At 42.9% G+C, this 15,951-nt stretch overlaps 3 protein-coding genes across 3 annotated transcripts; 2 read left to right on the top strand and 1 right to left on the bottom strand.

The window, feature by feature from the left end:
• Positions 1-2,722: 2,722 nt before the first annotated feature.
• LOC108939345 (V-type proton ATPase subunit S1-like) lies at positions 2,723-9,455 on the top strand. Its single transcript, XM_018760609.2, has 10 exons — positions 2,723-2,869; positions 3,648-3,774; positions 4,612-4,686; positions 4,848-5,041; positions 5,361-5,401; positions 5,738-5,823; positions 6,015-6,262; positions 6,702-6,752; positions 6,950-7,187; positions 8,322-9,455. The coding sequence occupies exons 1-10, from the start codon at positions 2,748-2,750 to the stop codon at positions 8,529-8,531; spliced, it is 1,392 nt and encodes a 463-aa protein (XP_018616125.2). The 5' UTR covers positions 2,723-2,747; the 3' UTR covers positions 8,532-9,455.
• A 1,224-nt stretch (positions 9,456-10,679) lies between these two features.
• Positions 10,680-12,662, top strand: dnase1l1l (deoxyribonuclease I-like 1-like). Its single transcript, XM_018760373.2, has 8 exons — positions 10,680-10,823; positions 11,009-11,097; positions 11,289-11,375; positions 11,511-11,632; positions 11,931-12,043; positions 12,143-12,300; positions 12,390-12,486; positions 12,565-12,662. Exons 1-8 carry the CDS (start codon positions 10,680-10,682, stop codon positions 12,643-12,645), a joined length of 891 nt encoding a protein of 296 aa, XP_018615889.2. The 3' UTR covers positions 12,646-12,662.
• A 233-nt stretch (positions 12,663-12,895) lies between these two features.
• Positions 12,896-15,720, bottom strand: LOC108939160 (60S ribosomal protein L10-like). The gene is made up of 7 exons (XM_018760298.1): positions 15,655-15,720; positions 15,502-15,533; positions 15,135-15,193; positions 14,656-14,763; positions 14,072-14,210; positions 13,715-13,877; positions 12,896-13,103 (listed from the first exon to the last, which is right to left on the bottom strand). Exons 2-7 carry the CDS (start codon positions 15,522-15,524, stop codon positions 12,948-12,950), a joined length of 648 nt encoding a protein of 215 aa, XP_018615814.1. The 5' UTR covers positions 15,525-15,533; positions 15,655-15,720; the 3' UTR covers positions 12,896-12,947.
• Between the last annotated feature and the right edge of the window lie 231 nt (positions 15,721-15,951).

Here is a 15,951-nt window from a genome sequence, read left to right as displayed (position 1 = left end):
CTTTTTGCTGAGAGAAACTGGACTGGACAGCAGCGTAGTTACTGAAGGATGCACATCTGCCAAAGCTCTGCAGATGTAACCAACATCAGTTTTTTATTAACTGCTGAGTGGCTTGTTTTCTTATTTCTATATTATATTTAAAATTATTATTTTTTTTTCCAAAAGGTAAAATAATGAAAATCTATTAATTTGCGATAATAGTTTATGCTGAGAAATAAAGGGGTGTTCAGGTAGTAAGAGCTACATATAATGGATTGAAATAGTATTTATTTAAAAAAAATCATAAATTATCTTGGTCAGTATAACTGCACTTTGTTTTGTGTCATGTCTCTTATGTGACATGTTGAGCTGCTGTATATGAATCTCACTACAGGGATAAAGAAATTATCCTATCCTGTCCTATCCTATCCTATCCTATTACCTCACCTTCAGGTGGACTAGGAAGTGGGAAGTTTTCATCAGATTTCATAAGATTTTCTCTTTGTACTTCCACATAACATATTGCTTAAAATCTTGAATTTTATTCTATTGTTGTGATTTGACATGCACTAATCTGTCATTACCAATAATAAGAAAAGCAGTATTATGACCAAACTTTTCCCTTGACATGAGACATTACTGAGGAAGGGTGGTGAGTGCATTTTCAAATAAATACTCCAATGTCCAGATTTTCAGTTAAATACTCCAAGCTTGGGGGGTGCGGTGGCACAGTGGGTTGGACCACAGTCCTGCTCTTCGGTGGGTCTGGGGTTCGAGTCCTGCTTGGGGTGCCTTGCGATGGACTGGCGTCCTGTCCTGGGTGTGTCCCCTCCCCCTCCAGCCTTATGCCCTGTGTTGCCAGGTAGGCTCCGGTTCCCCGTGACCCTGTGTGGGACAAGTGGTTCTGAAAATGTGTGTGTGTACTCCAAGCTTCCAGGTCTGACCTGTTATGGATGAAACTGGTCCTGGCATTCCAAAGCTCTTGTTTTTTTTTTGTGATACTTCCCAGCAGCCACACTTGGTTGTACCTGGTTTGTTTTGGGAACCATCCCTTTCACTCTTTTCTCACATTATTTTCCTGGAAAATGTTTTTACACACTGGAGAGACTGCTCTCCTCCAACTACAGTGCAATCTCTATGTATTTGGACAGTGGTTCAGTTTTTTAATTTATTTTTTGTACTCCATCACATTGGATTTGAAATGAAACAATAACTATGAGGTTAAAGTGCAGACTGTCAGCTTTAATTTGAGGATACTTACATTGAGGGTGTTTACATCTGTATCTGGTGAACAACACAGGGATTACAGCCCTTTATATGCATAGTACTTCTACTTGAATCAGCAAAAGTAACTAGACAATTGGGTGTTCAGTTATTTCTTGGCCAGCTCTGTGTGATTATATTGTTAAATTGTGCACAAGAGACCTAATAAAAGGTCTAGAATTAATGTTAAGTGTGGCATTTGCATTTGGAGTCTGTTGCTGCTGTCTCGCAGGGGGCGTGGCGGCACAGCGGGTTTGGCTGGGGCCTGCTATGTAGTGGGTCTGGGGTTTGAGTCCTGTTTGGGGTGCCTTGCGGTGAACTGGCATCCTGTCTGGGGCATGTCCCCTCCCCCTCCAGCTTTTCACCCTGTGCTACCGGGTTAGGCTCCGGATCACTGCAACCCTACTTGAGACAAGCGGTTGTAGACAGTGTGTGTGTGTGTGTGTGCTGTCTCTAAACAGAAAGTGAAGACAGCTGCAGTACAGGCCTCACAGAGCATCATCAGGGAAGATACCCTGTGTCTGCTTATGTCTGTGGGTTGCAGACTTGAAGAAGTCATCAAAGCAAAGGATCTGTGATCAAGTGCTAAACGTGACAAATTTATTTCAGATCATGTTTATTTGTCCAGTTGCTTCTGGTCCCTGGTCTGGTACAAAAATTGCTGCATGAAGTTTGCCCAATATAGGTATACAGTATATACCCACAAATCACAGCTGACACTCTGCACTTTATCCTCAAAGTTTTGTAATACATTTCAAACTCAATGTGCTGGAGTACAGAAAAAAAATCAGGCCAATGTCCAAATCATATGGACTGCACTGAATTTGTTGTACTGACTGCACTGGGTTCCTTGGAACCAGGTTGAGGGAATGACACTGTGGCAGCGGAATATTTTTTCATCCCTAGACCAGTACCCAGGAGTTTACAAATTTAGGAACAGAAGCATACAGTCATTCTCTCTTCTCAAAAAAAGTGTGCAAATAAATTATAAAAAGAGGCAAGGAAGAAACAATGCATTAGTTTTCAAAATGTTACATTTAATGGTCACTCTTAACAGTGTAACTCCATGGGTTCAATTAGGAGCACATTTAAATACATTTCACATTTATATACAACAGATGATGAATTTTTTTTAAGAGTCACAGTGACTTTACAGCTAAATAACCGTTTAATAGACTGTAGAACTAAATATGGGCACTGACTAAAGATACAGTTCTCGTGTAACGCACAGAAAACACCAATGTTTAATACCGTAAACCACCATGGTTTTTTACCATTCAAATATGTATAAGGGGAAAACATACACACTTCATGTTAGTGTGTTCTGTTTGTGTACCGAACGGCGGTCTCCACACACTCCGCACGCCCTGGATTCCAGGCTGGAACATACCGGGTGGTTCGACGCGCGCACACCGGGGGCGCGCTCACGTAGACGCGAGGTCACAAGATTCACGTGACCGCCGTTCGGCATTAGCACGTGACGTCATCCCCGCAGTGCAAGAAAGATGTTGGGCTACAAGATGTCTCAAATCCCAGGCTCGGCGCTGTCCTTTGCTGTTTTATTCACTTTGCTTTTTTCTGGGCGATGCAGCCACCAAGTGCCACTGGTGATGTGGTCGAGCGAAGGGTAAAACCGACGAGTATCCGTTTTAATCAGTGTGCTCTGGACGGGTTAATATTAATTAATATTGCAGGTGGTGGTGTTAAGACCGCGCAGGAATTATAAAATTTATATTGCAGCAATCATGAATGATGTCTTTCGTTGGGGGAAGTAGTACGTCGAAGAAGCAGCTATAATGTAAATGTGGGTTTTCCGAGTGTTTTCGTGGAGCCGCGCGGACCGTCACCGGGTGTCTCGTTGCTGTCCAGTCCAGCTGGAACGACGCGAATACGGCGAAAATATATGTAACCGGTCAGCTGACTCGATTCTCTTCTAATTTCTAGCAGTACACAGTTGGGATCTTGGTAAAAATCGGATAGAACCGGATTACCAGTTTAAAATGAGTGCAGGAGAGTGGTTTAGGCTGCAGGTCCCCAAGCTCCTCAGCCTGACGACATTTTTTAAAAACCGTTGTGCTGGAGGAAAGCTAAACAGCTACAGCGGGCTTTTTCGCTATTTTCACATAAACACCTGTGCATGTTCCTCGTTTTTCTGCCTTTTAGAAACTGAAGCCGAATGACAGGGTCGGAGGAATAACATTGGTTCCATCTTTCGGGAATGAGTGTTATGTTTTCCTCCCTGCGCCGCCGGTAATCTGTTACGAATCTGTGGCGGATAATATGCTCAATATACGGAGTCATGCTAAGTAGAGGTCGACATCGGAAGGATGGACGTCTAAAATGTGACTAACGCGGCTTTTATGCGTTTCTCTGTGTTTGTGTGTGGCGTGCACGATGTGGCGCAGGCACGCGCTGCCACGCCACGCGCCCCCGCTCGCGGGCCACACCGTGTCCGGCCCCCAGCTGCTGTCCTACTTGACAGCGGCCCTGAGCGGCGCGCCGCACAACGTGCTCCTCTTCCTGCAGGACAAGGTGTGTGTGTGTGTGTGTGTGTCTGTCTGTCTGTCTGTCAGTCACCTTCACTGTCACATCCGACCTTCACACTCAGTCATTCAGCAGATGCATGTGATTGATTAATTTATCTGATGCAATTCTTTCTTTACATCATGATGAGCACATATGAGTCAAATTCTCTAAATGTCTCCTAAAAAGCTGGTGAAAACTGCAGGATGTTTACCTTACTTCATTTAGCAGACTCTTTTCTCCAAAGCGACTTCCAACGAATTATATAGTGTTACCAGCCAACAGCTTATTCAGCACGGTGACTTACACTGCTAGAGACACTACTTACGCTGGGTCACTCATCCATACGTCAGTGGAACTCTCTCTCTCTGTCACTCATCACTCCACCTGAACAGTATATCTTTGGGCTGTGGGAGGAAACCAGAACACCCAGAGGGAACCCACACAGACACAGGGAGAACATGCAAACTCCACACAGACTGAGTGGGGATCGAACCCACATCCTCTTCCACCACCCAGGTGCTGTGAGACGACAGCGCTACTCACTGTGCCACCGTGATTTTTGGGAATAATTTCTTTTCCCCTAGGAAATAGTGGTAATTTGATCTGCTCATAACAGGAATTTCATGGAACCAGTTAACCGTTAAGTGAGGGATGGATATATTGACCGTCTTATGTTATATTGGGCCTCATGTAAACAAGGTGTCAGCTCTTTAAAAACGCACGCATGCGTCTTCTAAACGATAATTAGATACAGTTTTCTCCTGTTACCCACAATTTGTTGATTGTGTAGGATAAAGATGACACTCTAATCAGTCCGTATACATGTTTTCATTGGCCACCCAGCTGAGTATGGATGACTTCACTGTGTTTGGAGGGGTGTTTGGCAACAAGCAGGACAGCGCTTTCCCCAACCTCGAGGTATGGTTACACTCCTCTTGTTACGCATGTTTTGAAACACCCATTTCAACCAAATATTGTATGACAGGTTGTGACCAGAAAAATTCCAAAGAGAAATTAGAACCTTTAACTGGAACCTGTGATTTTAGCTCTAACTCGTGGCTGTGCTTCACAACCCACAGTCAGCGCTGCAGTCCTCCACCTTCCCCCTGGTGTTGCCAGCCCTCTCGTGGCCCGATTCCAGTGCTCTGCCTGGGATGCTGCAGGAGCAATTGGGCACCGCCCCGCTCTACTTGGACCCGGAGACATTGGCTCAGCTGCGCCTCAATTCCTCTGGGGTGGCCCTGCTGGTTTTCCGCTTGCCCTACAGCACAGAGTAATGGGGAGATTGTGCTCTCAAGTCCATATATGCATATTTTCTTTATGTGTGTGTCAGTGACTAGTTGAACTTAATTTCAGTTTTTCTGCACACTGGAAACTTGATCAAGTTCATCCCTTCCAAGACTTGAAAATAGGCGATAATTATGATGAATAACAATTCATACACAGGAATAACCTGCAGTATCATAAGTGGCTAAAAAATACTTGCTGTTCAATTTGCTTACGCTTATGTTGAACAACAAAGACCTTTATTGTATCCATATGTAAATACTGTTATGTAAGCTGAACTTGTGGTGCCACGTGCTTCTTCTCAGGGCTGACATGATGTCCCCCAGAGCTGTTCTTCGTGGAAATGGTGAGTAAAAATCATGTTTTGTTTAGTCACTGTGAGTCTAGAACTAAGAGTCTAAAGAAGTTTCAAGTGCCTAGAATTATAAAACGTATTCTTAGTGTTAAGCTGCAAGTCTTTGTAGTGCAGAATATTTACTTTAGCTGTGGCCCAGATTTGGACAAGGAGTTATCAAAAGGGAGTGTAAATACTTATTCTATATTTTGTGAAAAAATACAGCTGCCCTTGTGTACCTTTAACATTTAATGTTGTAGAAGAACCTGTAATTGGTCGAGGAGCTGTGTTGGGGAGTGTGGCCGTGTGCGGTGTACAAATGCAGCGTACAATTCCTTCTCTCTCCAGATGAAGTGGTTGGACAGGTCCTGAACATTATGAAGGCCCAAGGTGTCCCCTACACTGCTGTCTACACAGCTGTCAGACCTTCAAGGGTAATCTGCAGTTATTCTGCTCACGTTACTGTCTGATTGTTAGTGCCAAGATTTTTTTTGAAAAGCATATGTACATTTACATGGGTATTTGCAGAGCTGTATTTCTCTGTCTGCACACCACCATTCTGTGTTTTCCCGTTCCTAAGTTCTCGCGCTAGACTGTTGACCCCCGTCATCCCGGCTTCTCCCAGGTGATCGCAGAGGGGTCTTTGGATGGGGAGTCCGTGGGCCGCTCTCTGCTGCAGGCTTCGTCCAATGAGCCATACCCTCCTGTGGAGTTCAAAAGGGGGGAGTCCACCTGCATCCTGCTCTGGGCCGAGAACCTGACCGTCAGCCATTTCCGTGAGCAGTGGAGACGCCACGAATTGGGACCCCAGACCTTTGGTTCCTCGGCCACTGTCTCGCTGACAGGCTCTTCCTGCAACAGGACTCACTCCCGGTGAATAGGAGAGCACCATGGGCATCACACACTGCCCAGCGCTGAGGGCTACCAACACTTTTTGTCAGGGTGTCATTGATTTACAGGGACTTACTGTACATATGATCTTATTCTGAGGGCTCCTTCCCCCCCCCCAGCTGTACAGTTTTTAAGGTTTGCTCAAATATGAAAGTCAAGGGAAATTCACATGGTGCTGACCATGTCCATTGTAATCCCCTTTATACAGTGCTCATTTCTTACCAGTGTTTTGCACCATTGGCTTTTTACTGAGTTTTTCTACTTCTGTGTAAGAGTAGGATATCTCATGTGTTATATAAACTTATTAACTTTGGAATCACTTTGACCATTTTAAGTTTTGATGTGTGATTTGTGTAATGATATGCTGTCATTTTAACAGACTAACAGCCTTACTTTTTTCTTTCCCCCCCTCTTTTCCCAGACTTGTTCTTAATTACGAGAATGTTTTGGGTTTCCGGTCTTTTCGGCTAATGTGAGTTTGTTGCTTTCAAAATTCAAGTTCAGTGGTGTACAATATAGTAATACCTGGTGTACCAAGAAGTAATACCTTCACTCTTTAGCTTAGATTGGTGGAATGCCTGTTTTATAGTATTTCCCTTTATCAGAATTCACACGGGACACAAACCATTCTGCCTTATTGAAAAATTGTCACTTCCTGCCCTCTTGCAGCTTTTCCATGAGCCAGCGCTACTACTCAGTGTCTGCACGCAACTGGTTCACAATGGATCAGGTGGAGCTGGAGTACGACGGCCAGAGGGCTCTCTTCAATGGCAGTCGCAACATCTATGCACCTACGGAGTACTCCTACCGCTGTGAGTCTGTCACCAGCTTCCGCGACGCCCTGCTGGCAGCCCATTCCCTCACTGACAACGCCACCCAGTGGAGGCTCTCCTTTGAGGAATTCCAGGTACTGATTCCATCATGGCTGGTGTCTGCTACTTGTGCTTTAGATGGGGATTGTGGATTTAGGGCAGTGGGATCCAGTTCTCTTTAAGGGTTACAATGTGTATTTAAAAAGTGTTTTTAAAATCATAGAAAAGCTCAGTAAGGAGAGGAGGGGCTAGTTTAGAGTTATATTGTGTAAGTAACTGCTTGTGGAAGAGCTTTTATAGCTTTTGTCCTGGAGGGCCTAGGCCATGAAGTATCTGAATCGACTTTGTTCAGTCCATTTAGGACCTCTTGCTGAGTCCTTGCCAGATGAAGCCCTACCCTAACCCTGCCAGAATTGAAGTTAAATAATCCTTGTTCACGCTCTAGTTTGAAACATATATACGCATACATTGTCTTTGAACTATGAGGATGTGATCCAAGTACAATAATTTCTGCTATAATGCTTGTTATGTGATTTGGATATAATGTAATAGGGGAACCTAATTTAATGCAGTTTTCTTCCAGTGCGATTTGGGAATAATGTGATTCCACTCTTGAGAATCTGAACTTGCACTTTTTAGCTTTAGTGTTTAATTTTCATGTACTGTGTTACAGTCCAACGTGGTTGGACAAAGAGGTAAGAGTGCGGAGAAGTGTTCTGGTGGCCCAAGTCTTGATGGAAATCGTAAAAGAAAGGCTGTCACTCTAGAACAGAAGTTTGCTATTATGAAACTCTTTGAAAGAAACGAAAAGAACAAAGTGTCCCAAACTGCATATTCTTCTGTGATTTTATGTGCGTCATCATTTATTTGCAATAGATTGTATTTGATGGCTGTTTCTCCATGTTCCGGTTCACTTTTGAATGTGTTGAGTTTCTGTAGGTGGCTGCTACTGCGTTTGATGTGCTCTGGCCAAACCCCATTTTATCTACTGAAGTGTTTTTTTTTTTTTTATTACACATCATAATGCGTTGTTTCAGAGGAGCACAACTATCGAGATACAGCAGAAATGACTCTGTTACATGCTCTGTACGCACGTGCTGTTACACTGTGCAGCCTTGTATTTCTATCCCAAAATTCCCTGGTACTTTTGAGTTGCGCTAAATCGCAACTGTAAGCACTGAATATGTGGGCTGTAGAGGTTTCAATCTCGCTGCTGCTGTGTCTCACAGATCCAAGGTTTCAACGTGACAGGGACACAGTTCTCCTACGCCAGTGACTGCGCCAGCTTCTTCACGCCAGGCATCTGGATGGGTCTGGTAACCTCCCTGCTGATGCTGCTGGTGTTCACCTACGGCCTGCACATGATAATGCAGCTGCGCACCATGGACCGTTTTGATGACCCTAAAGGCCCCGCCATTGCTGTACCCCAGAATGAGTGACAGGGCAGCACTGCTTCCTCGCTTCCTCTCTTCATTCCAAGCATTACCCCCCCCCGAGAAAACAGGACAGATACATGATGATCAAAACACCCCTGTTCCCAACTCCTGTACCGTTAATAATCCAAAACACATTCCATTCCTTTGACACTTCCTTCAGCCCTCTTGATGTACACTATGGAACATGTGTATAGTTTTATTTATTTGCCTTTGATGTGCTTGAATTTTGATAGGAACAGCCCCACTGCTGTGCTACAGAGGGTGATGCACTAAAGAGGATGGCGACTTCCCTGTAGCATCCAGCTCAGGTGGATGTTACGTTTGCGTAGTGATCTGGTGAAAACAGGCCCAGGCGCTCTTGCCTTTGCAGTGACAGCTTCTCCACGAAGGCTAACCAGACGAGCATTCGCAGGTCAACTTGAAAGTGTGAAAACTGGTCCATGATTGGTCGCTGAGGTTGAATGCAGTAGAGTACACATTGCTGAATGCTTATATTTAAAGTTTTGCACTAGGCTGGTTTTAAAGATGACTTTTTATGAGACAAAAGTATGTGAGGTCAAGTTCGCTATCCGTAGAGTACAATGTACTGTTCCATACCGTGTACCAACATGTCTGTGAAGATTCTGTACAGTATTCCGTAGTTTACTTGAATCCGGTGATATCTTTGCTTGTGCTGAGGTGTGTGTGTGTGTGTGTGTGTGTGTGTGTGTGTGTGTGTGTGTGTGTGTGTTGAAAAGACGGATATTCTGGTGCACTTTTCTCCATGAATCAATATTTATTTTGTGCATATTGTTTTTTGCTTGAAATGTTTGTGGTTCAGTGTCCTGTGGAAACCTAACTTGAATTTTGTTTTCAGTTTTTCCTTTACTAAATCCTGTTGTATTTATTTAGAATAATATATTTGTACAGCGTACAAATAAATGTCATACATGGTCTCTGTCATGTCCTTCTTTCAGACTAAACCACTCATGGAAGAAACTTGATGATGGCAACTTGCCTAAAGACAATGGCATATAATAGCTCCCGCTAATGTGTTGGGTTCTGTAAGGTTTGGTGAAATTGCTTTTATGTGCTCTCAGTAGGGCACCCAGTGAAAATAGTTTTTTTTTTTTTTTTGTATTTGTTGCTGTTTCTATGAGGCCTTCATAATGATTCAGTGAAAATGTCAGGTAATGCAAACTGCTATGACCTGGAACAAAGGAGGACAAAATACAGACTCCCCTCATGTCACGGGAATAATTTGTTCCTGAAAATCTACTCATAAGGTGAATTCCCAAAAATGCTTAAATTACTGCTAATTAAATGGGTAAATCACTGTAAGTGGCTTGAAATTGCAACTCATTCGGAGAGAAGCATCAGCAAAATTAATAAATGTAAATGTAACTCACATAAAATTGGTAAACTAATGCATCTAAATTAACTCAAGTTCTGATAAATGTAGCGACAATTTATACTGAGAAATGTTCCTGTTTTGGGTGGCTTGTCTTTGTAATACATTATTTAATAGGCTCATAAACCATTTTGGAGTAGCTATGTTTTATGAGGGCCCTCCCTGTGTGTCTGTGTAACAGCGAGATGGTGTGTGACTATTGTGTGAATGTCAAGTCAGTCGCATTGTGTCCAGTGTGTTCGCGCTTTATGGCTTTCTAGACAGATCTCCGCGCTGACCGAATACTGACACAGCACATCTCTTAAAGGGACTCGTACCCTCGCCTGGCTTCTCTCTGGTCACTTGTGTGTCCCAGTTAGTGTGTACACCATAGCGGACATTTATACCATGGAGACTGAGTGGGCTGAGACCAGGATCACCGGGAGACGGACACTACGGGTGAGGAGCTTTGTTCCTGGAAACACTGATACGGTACTTAATATAGTACTTAATTATTCAATGTAAAACCGTTAACCAGCGCATATTTTAATGTGTGTGCAATAACTATGGTTGAGCATTTCTCTACTAACATCTTGTGTAGCATCATGATAAAATGATGATGCTATTATAAAAAAGATTTGTTGTGACGTGATTTTTTTTTTTTTTTTTGTCAATTTGCTTAAAACCACTGGAGTAAAAATTTAATGGGTTGTATGTTCATGAGGGCTAAAAAGCAAACACCATTGCATTGTAGGATTTTTTTTTTTTTTCTGTTCTGCACAATGAGGCCTGCATTCCTCCTATGGAGTCTGGTCTACCTTACTTTGTGGACATCGGCGCAGGCACTCAAAATCTGCGCGTTCAACGTCCGCAGTTTCGGGGAGACGAAGGCCAACAACAAGAAGGTCATGGACCTTCTGACCAAGGTGGAGTGTGAAACGGAAGATACTTGGCGAACACATCTCATAAATGGTGTAAATTGATTCAAATAAAAATAACAGTGTGTACGGTATGCGCCGAAGCTGGAAAAGAAAGTATGACCGTTTATTAATTTGTAGACACATTCTGAGCAAAACCAACAGTTGTTTTCCCTCTCTTTCCTTTGTGGCAGATCATTGCTCGCTGTGATCTGTGTTTAGTTCAGGAGGTACGGGATGCAAAAGGTGAAGCCATACCGACATTGGTGAGGGAACTCAACAGGTACAAAGGGAGCTGCTGCCACAGTTGCCTTTACAGATGATTGCATTGGGAGGATGACTTTTATGCAGTAGAGCCTTCTGTGGGTTCATTATTTGGCAACAGCTGCAATGCAATTGCGTATGGACAATTTCCAGGAGAATCCATTCATCTTAACACAATGTCGCTAACCAGGCATTTTTGTGATCTTCAAGGTATGACAGATCTCACTCATACTCCCACGTAGACAGTAAGAGGCTGGGGAAGAACACTTACAAAGAACAATATGTCTACATATACAGGTAGCCTCCATGTACTATATAAATGTTGTTTTGCCTTGTTTGGCCCTTGAAAGGATTTATGTAAAATATTTTTCTTTAGAATGACCAAAAATATGTGGAAGTGCTTTTCTTGATAACGTGACTGTTTGGTGTCAGGAATGACATGCTGCAGGTTCGAGACGGCTATCAACTTCCACAGTATAAAGAGGATGGCGGAAGTGACGTAGGCGTCTTCTCCCGAGAACCTTTCGTTGTCCTCTTCCATTCTCCCAACACCAGTGAGTGGAATTTACTGCACAGATATTTCTATTTTTTTATTAATATTTCTATTCTTGTATTTGCTGTCTTACCCAGAGAATCTCTTTCAAATCCTTTATGGGTCTTAAGTTGTAAGACATGAGAAAAGTACCGGTAAAATGTTTGGCCTGTTGTTTTCTTTCATTTTAAGCAAGTACAAAAGTGAAATATTTATCTCCACGTTTAGGACATTTCTATCTTTGAAAGTCATATTCCAAGGTGACACAAGGTTAATCTTTTTTTTAACTTGTAATATTGTGTGTTCATTATTTCCTACAGTAGTTAAAGACTTCATCCTGGTTGGCCAACACACGTGTCCCAAAAATGCCATGAAAGAAATTGATGAGCTGTACAGTGTTTTCCAGGAAATTTCCAAAAAGTGGAAGAATCAGGTGAAGAACTATGTGACTGACCATATCATATGTAAACGTATAAATAAGGTTTGTGAATCTTTACTCAGGTGCCCCATCATTACAACTGTCATTGCACAGAATGTGATGTTTCTAGGAGATCTTAATGCAGCCTGCAGTTACGTGACAGCTAAAGGCTGGATGAATGTACGACTGCGGAATGATCCCAAGTTCCACTGGCTGATTGGAGATGAGGAGGACACCACTGTGCGTGAGAACACGCGTTGTGCATACGACAGGTTGGCTGAAGAACACACCTCCATACTTTGTTTACATGTGGATGCTGGAACTAGTCCCTTTCAACTGTTATGCATTTCCTCCATCACAGGATAGTAGTTCATGGGAAGAAATTCATGTCTGGCATTGTGCCATGCTCAGCTCATCCATTTAACTTCAAAAAAGAGTTTCATCTTAGCGAACAGGAGGTAAGTCATTGGTAAAATCAAAGATACAATTGAGGCTGTATTTCAGGCAATATAGTAAATGCAATATGTTCTGTATAGGCTTTGGAAATCAGCGACCACTATCCTGTAGAAGTTGACCTGAAACCCTCCCACCGTTACTTACTGCGTAATGAACTCTGATCCCATCAGTACTAACACCCAACATTTGAATTTGTGACAGTGTGATATGGAATAGACCAAATTTTCATTGCTACAATAAATATTTTTTGTGTAACTTGAATAAAATATCTGGAAAATATTCATAAAATGTGTAATAACTTCAAATAAACATCCCTACTGATACAGCACTAAACTGAAAAGATTAACTCGCATAGCAGAATTCTAACAGCAAGATCAAAAACCAAACAAAAACAACATAAATGCAACAGTATGTTGACAATTCAAATCTTTATTCTCTGCTCAACACTTCTGTATTGCACTGTTTACTCAGCATGGAGGGCCTTCCAGCGGTCCAGTGGACCCCTGCTGGGGATGTACTTCACCCCACATCCATCTGGGATTAGGCGCTTCTCCTGGATCATGTCATCAAAGTCAGAAGTGTTGAACTTGGTGAAGCCGTACTTCTTGGAAATGTGGATCTGGGGGTGGGGTGGGAGAGTATGAAAGTTTCAAATATATGCCATCCAGAGTAGGAGAAAGGTAAACTATAAAAGCGTGTGAATTTATTTTGCATGTAATGCATGTAACAGGGACAGCTGGTAACATAGTGGTTAGAGCTACTGCCTTTGGACCCAAAGGTTGCAGATTTGACCCCCTCTTCCGGCTGCAGTACCGTTGAGCAAGGTACTTACCCTAAATTGCTCCAGTAAAATTACCCAGCTGTATATATGGGTAAATAATTGTAAGCTTGTAACTGTAACTATTGTATCCTAAACATTGTAAGTCGCTTTGGAGAAATGTCAGCTAAATTTATAAATTTAAACGTAATTCAAATAACATTAAGCGGATAAAATGCCCAGCAATTTTGTCAAGCACATATATAACCAGACAGGGTCAACTACCAACGGCAGTTGCACATCGGTAGAGCTGTACAACAGCCAGACTGGCTGTATAGCTGGTTCTAGTTCATATTTCAGTTAATAAAAGGGGAAAAATGGCAAACACAAATCAAAGTTTTGTTTCTGCATTTGAATGCAAAAGCAGAAGTTCTAGCATGTAGCACAAAATACTGGATGGCTTCATTCCCTACCTTTTGGCGTCCAGGGAATTTGAACTTGGCTCTGCGCAGGGCCTCGATGACATGCTCCTTGTTCTGGGCCTTAGTGCGCACAGACATGATCACCTGGCCAATGTGGACACGGGCCACAGTACCTTGGGGTTTGCCAAAGGCTCCACGCATTCCAGTCTGGAGCCTGAGGAGCAGGAAGGCGAGAAGAGCCTGCTTTGGAATAATGACCAACAAGTATCCTAGTAGTAGTACAAATAAAAACTACACTACTACACTACAAAAGTAGTGTAGTACAGATCTAGGGAGCTCCTCCATGTTGTTATTCTAAACCTTAAGCAACATGCTCCAGTCAAGAAAGATTCAAAAATTGAATGTTACCTGTCAGCCCCAGCGCAGGACAACATCTTGTTGATGCGAATTACGTGGAAAGGATGCAGGCGCACGCGGATGTGGAAGCCATCCTTGCCACAGGTCTTCACCATGTACTTGTTGGCGCAGATGCGTGCAGCTTCCAAGGCTGTTGAGTCAACAGCACATTACTTTAATAAGGGAAACTGACTTTGGCCTATGTCCCTCCATGTGAGAAGTAAATAAAGATCATATGCAGAAGTAATGTAAACCTTACAAATTCAACTGAGTACTGGTAAAGGCAATTTGAAGATGCAAAGGCAGAAAAGGGAACAACTGAATGTTAAGGGTAGTGACATGGCCTAACACTTCGTGTGTGCACCCACTAACACAACGTTGTGCTCATGTTGCCAATGTGGTGAGAATCGTTGTGTGTTCAGAAGTGTGTGTAAACAGTCATACCGGGACAGCTTAGTCTGTCACAAGCGTACAAAGGAACAAAAATAGGGCTGGAAGGAACTGCAATCATGTTGTCCCGGTTAAGCATTGGGATGTGTCTCAAAGATTAGTAGACATGTCCTCTAGCTATGCAGGCACTTCCTTATGTTTCTTACCCTCAGAAGACAGCTGTTCGTACTCATCAGACACCATGTGACCGCACAGTGGGAACTCATCCACCTTTGCCTTCTTCCGTCCCAGGTCAAAGATTCTGATTTTAGGGTCTGTATGGGGGGGGGGTATGAAGAAAAATCATCAAAACCAGGACAAATGAACAATTGTATGCTCTTCATTTTCACCTTGGAATCTTTTTTTCTCTGCATGAGGATGAACCGCAGGTTAATTTCCCACCTTAGATGCACAGTTCAGCATGAAAACAGCAAGACAGCTTTATTTTTTATGAAATTGCTATTGGTGAGAAACAGCAGGTACGAATTATGATACAGGTACGACCGACCTTAACCACAGAAAGCAAAGCAGACTTCACATCGTATCTGAGTGACAACAATGAATGAGAAATAGATCTTCCCACTGTGCTTCACTTACAGGTACAGTGTTTATATACACACGTGCCCACAGATATACAAACACTTACCAGGCACACCCCTACAGAACCGAGACTTGGGGTAAGGCTTGTTCTTACAGTATCTGTAACTAAACAAAGACACGTGTGTTAATACAGCTAAAACATGTTGTGAGAGTCCAGTCCTGCAGCCAGCCCACTCCACGGCATCTGGCTGCTGTAGCAGTATCTAGTACAGGCAGCCACCACTACCATCTACACTACTGCCAAATTAATGCCCTAAAGCATATTTTCCCAAAGATGTTCGCATAAAAAAAAACAAACACGCGTTACGCCCTTTAAGTTAACATCATGTGCCGAGCTGACAGCACGTGAGACCCGGCCGGTGCCGCACGGTTACAGAGAGAGATGCCATCTTGCCCGATCTAAAATAACTTACCAACGGGCAGGTCTGCGGCCCATGGTTAAAATCTACAAAACAGACAACCAAAACATGTTAATAAAGAAGCGCAAACACAGTTGTGAGCAAAATGACGTTTTATTTCAGTGTCTTATGGCATTATGGTGGGAGCTGCACAATTTTCGGACTTACGGCTAACTCGCCTAATGGAGGAAAGAGGGCGACACCTCCTTCCGGTGCGTCACTTCCCCTCACTTTGGGGGTTTTGGTTAACGTCACAGTTATTTAACGTTAATTAAATACTTAACATTTAGCTTACCATTATAATACAATTTTTTAGAATATTTACACAGCAAAACTACTGGACTAATAATTGCACACCACCATTTATATGGCACCGTGAGAACTTACTTGGTTTTATTTATTTATTTATTTATTTTTGGAGGGGGTTCTTTGTAAAAGGGACGATGGTTAATGTAGTCCAAAGAT

The sequence above is a fragment of the Scleropages formosus genome, chromosome 19 (genome assembly GCF_900964775.1).
Source record: "Scleropages formosus chromosome 19, fSclFor1.1, whole genome shotgun sequence".
Classification (NCBI taxonomy): domain Eukaryota; kingdom Metazoa; phylum Chordata; class Actinopteri; order Osteoglossiformes; family Osteoglossidae; genus Scleropages; species Scleropages formosus.
Note: the sequence above shows the minus strand (reverse complement) of the source record. Positions and strands in the feature narration are given on the sequence as shown.

What these genes read in the sequence shown, in the direction of transcription:
- LOC108939345 (XM_018760609.2), top strand. Translation starts at nt 2,748, where the DNA reads ATGTTGGGCTACAAGATGTCTCAAATCCCAGGCTCGGCGCTGTCCTTT. An exon ending in CGCTTGCCCTACAGCACAGA is followed by an intron (nt 5,042 to 5,360) that starts GTAATGGGGAGA and finishes GCTTCTTCTCAG; the next exon opens with GGCTGACATGATGTCCCCCA. An exon ending in AGCTGTTCTTCGTGGAAATG is followed by an intron (nt 5,402 to 5,737) that starts GTGAGTAAAAAT and finishes TTCTCTCTCCAG; the next exon opens with ATGAAGTGGTTGGACAGGTC.
- dnase1l1l (XM_018760373.2), top strand. Translation starts at nt 10,680, where the DNA reads ATGAGGCCTGCATTCCTCCTATGGAGTCTGGTCTACCTTACTTTGTGG. An exon ending in TCATGGACCTTCTGACCAAG is followed by an intron (nt 10,824 to 11,008) that starts GTGGAGTGTGAA and finishes CCTTTGTGGCAG; the next exon opens with ATCATTGCTCGCTGTGATCT. An exon ending in TTGGTGAGGGAACTCAACAG is followed by an intron (nt 11,098 to 11,288) that starts GTACAAAGGGAG and finishes GTGATCTTCAAG; the next exon opens with GTATGACAGATCTCACTCAT.
- LOC108939160 (XM_018760298.1), bottom strand. Translation starts at nt 15,524, where the DNA reads ATGGGCCGCAGACCTGCCCGTTG. An exon ending in GTTCTGTAGGGGTGTGCCTG is followed by an intron (nt 14,764 to 15,134) that starts GTAAGTGTTTGT and finishes CCCCCCATACAG; the next exon opens with ACCCTAAAATCAGAATCTTT. An exon ending in CGAACAGCTGTCTTCTGAGG is followed by an intron (nt 14,211 to 14,655) that starts GTAAGAAACATA and finishes TTGACTCAACAG; the next exon opens with CCTTGGAAGCTGCACGCATC.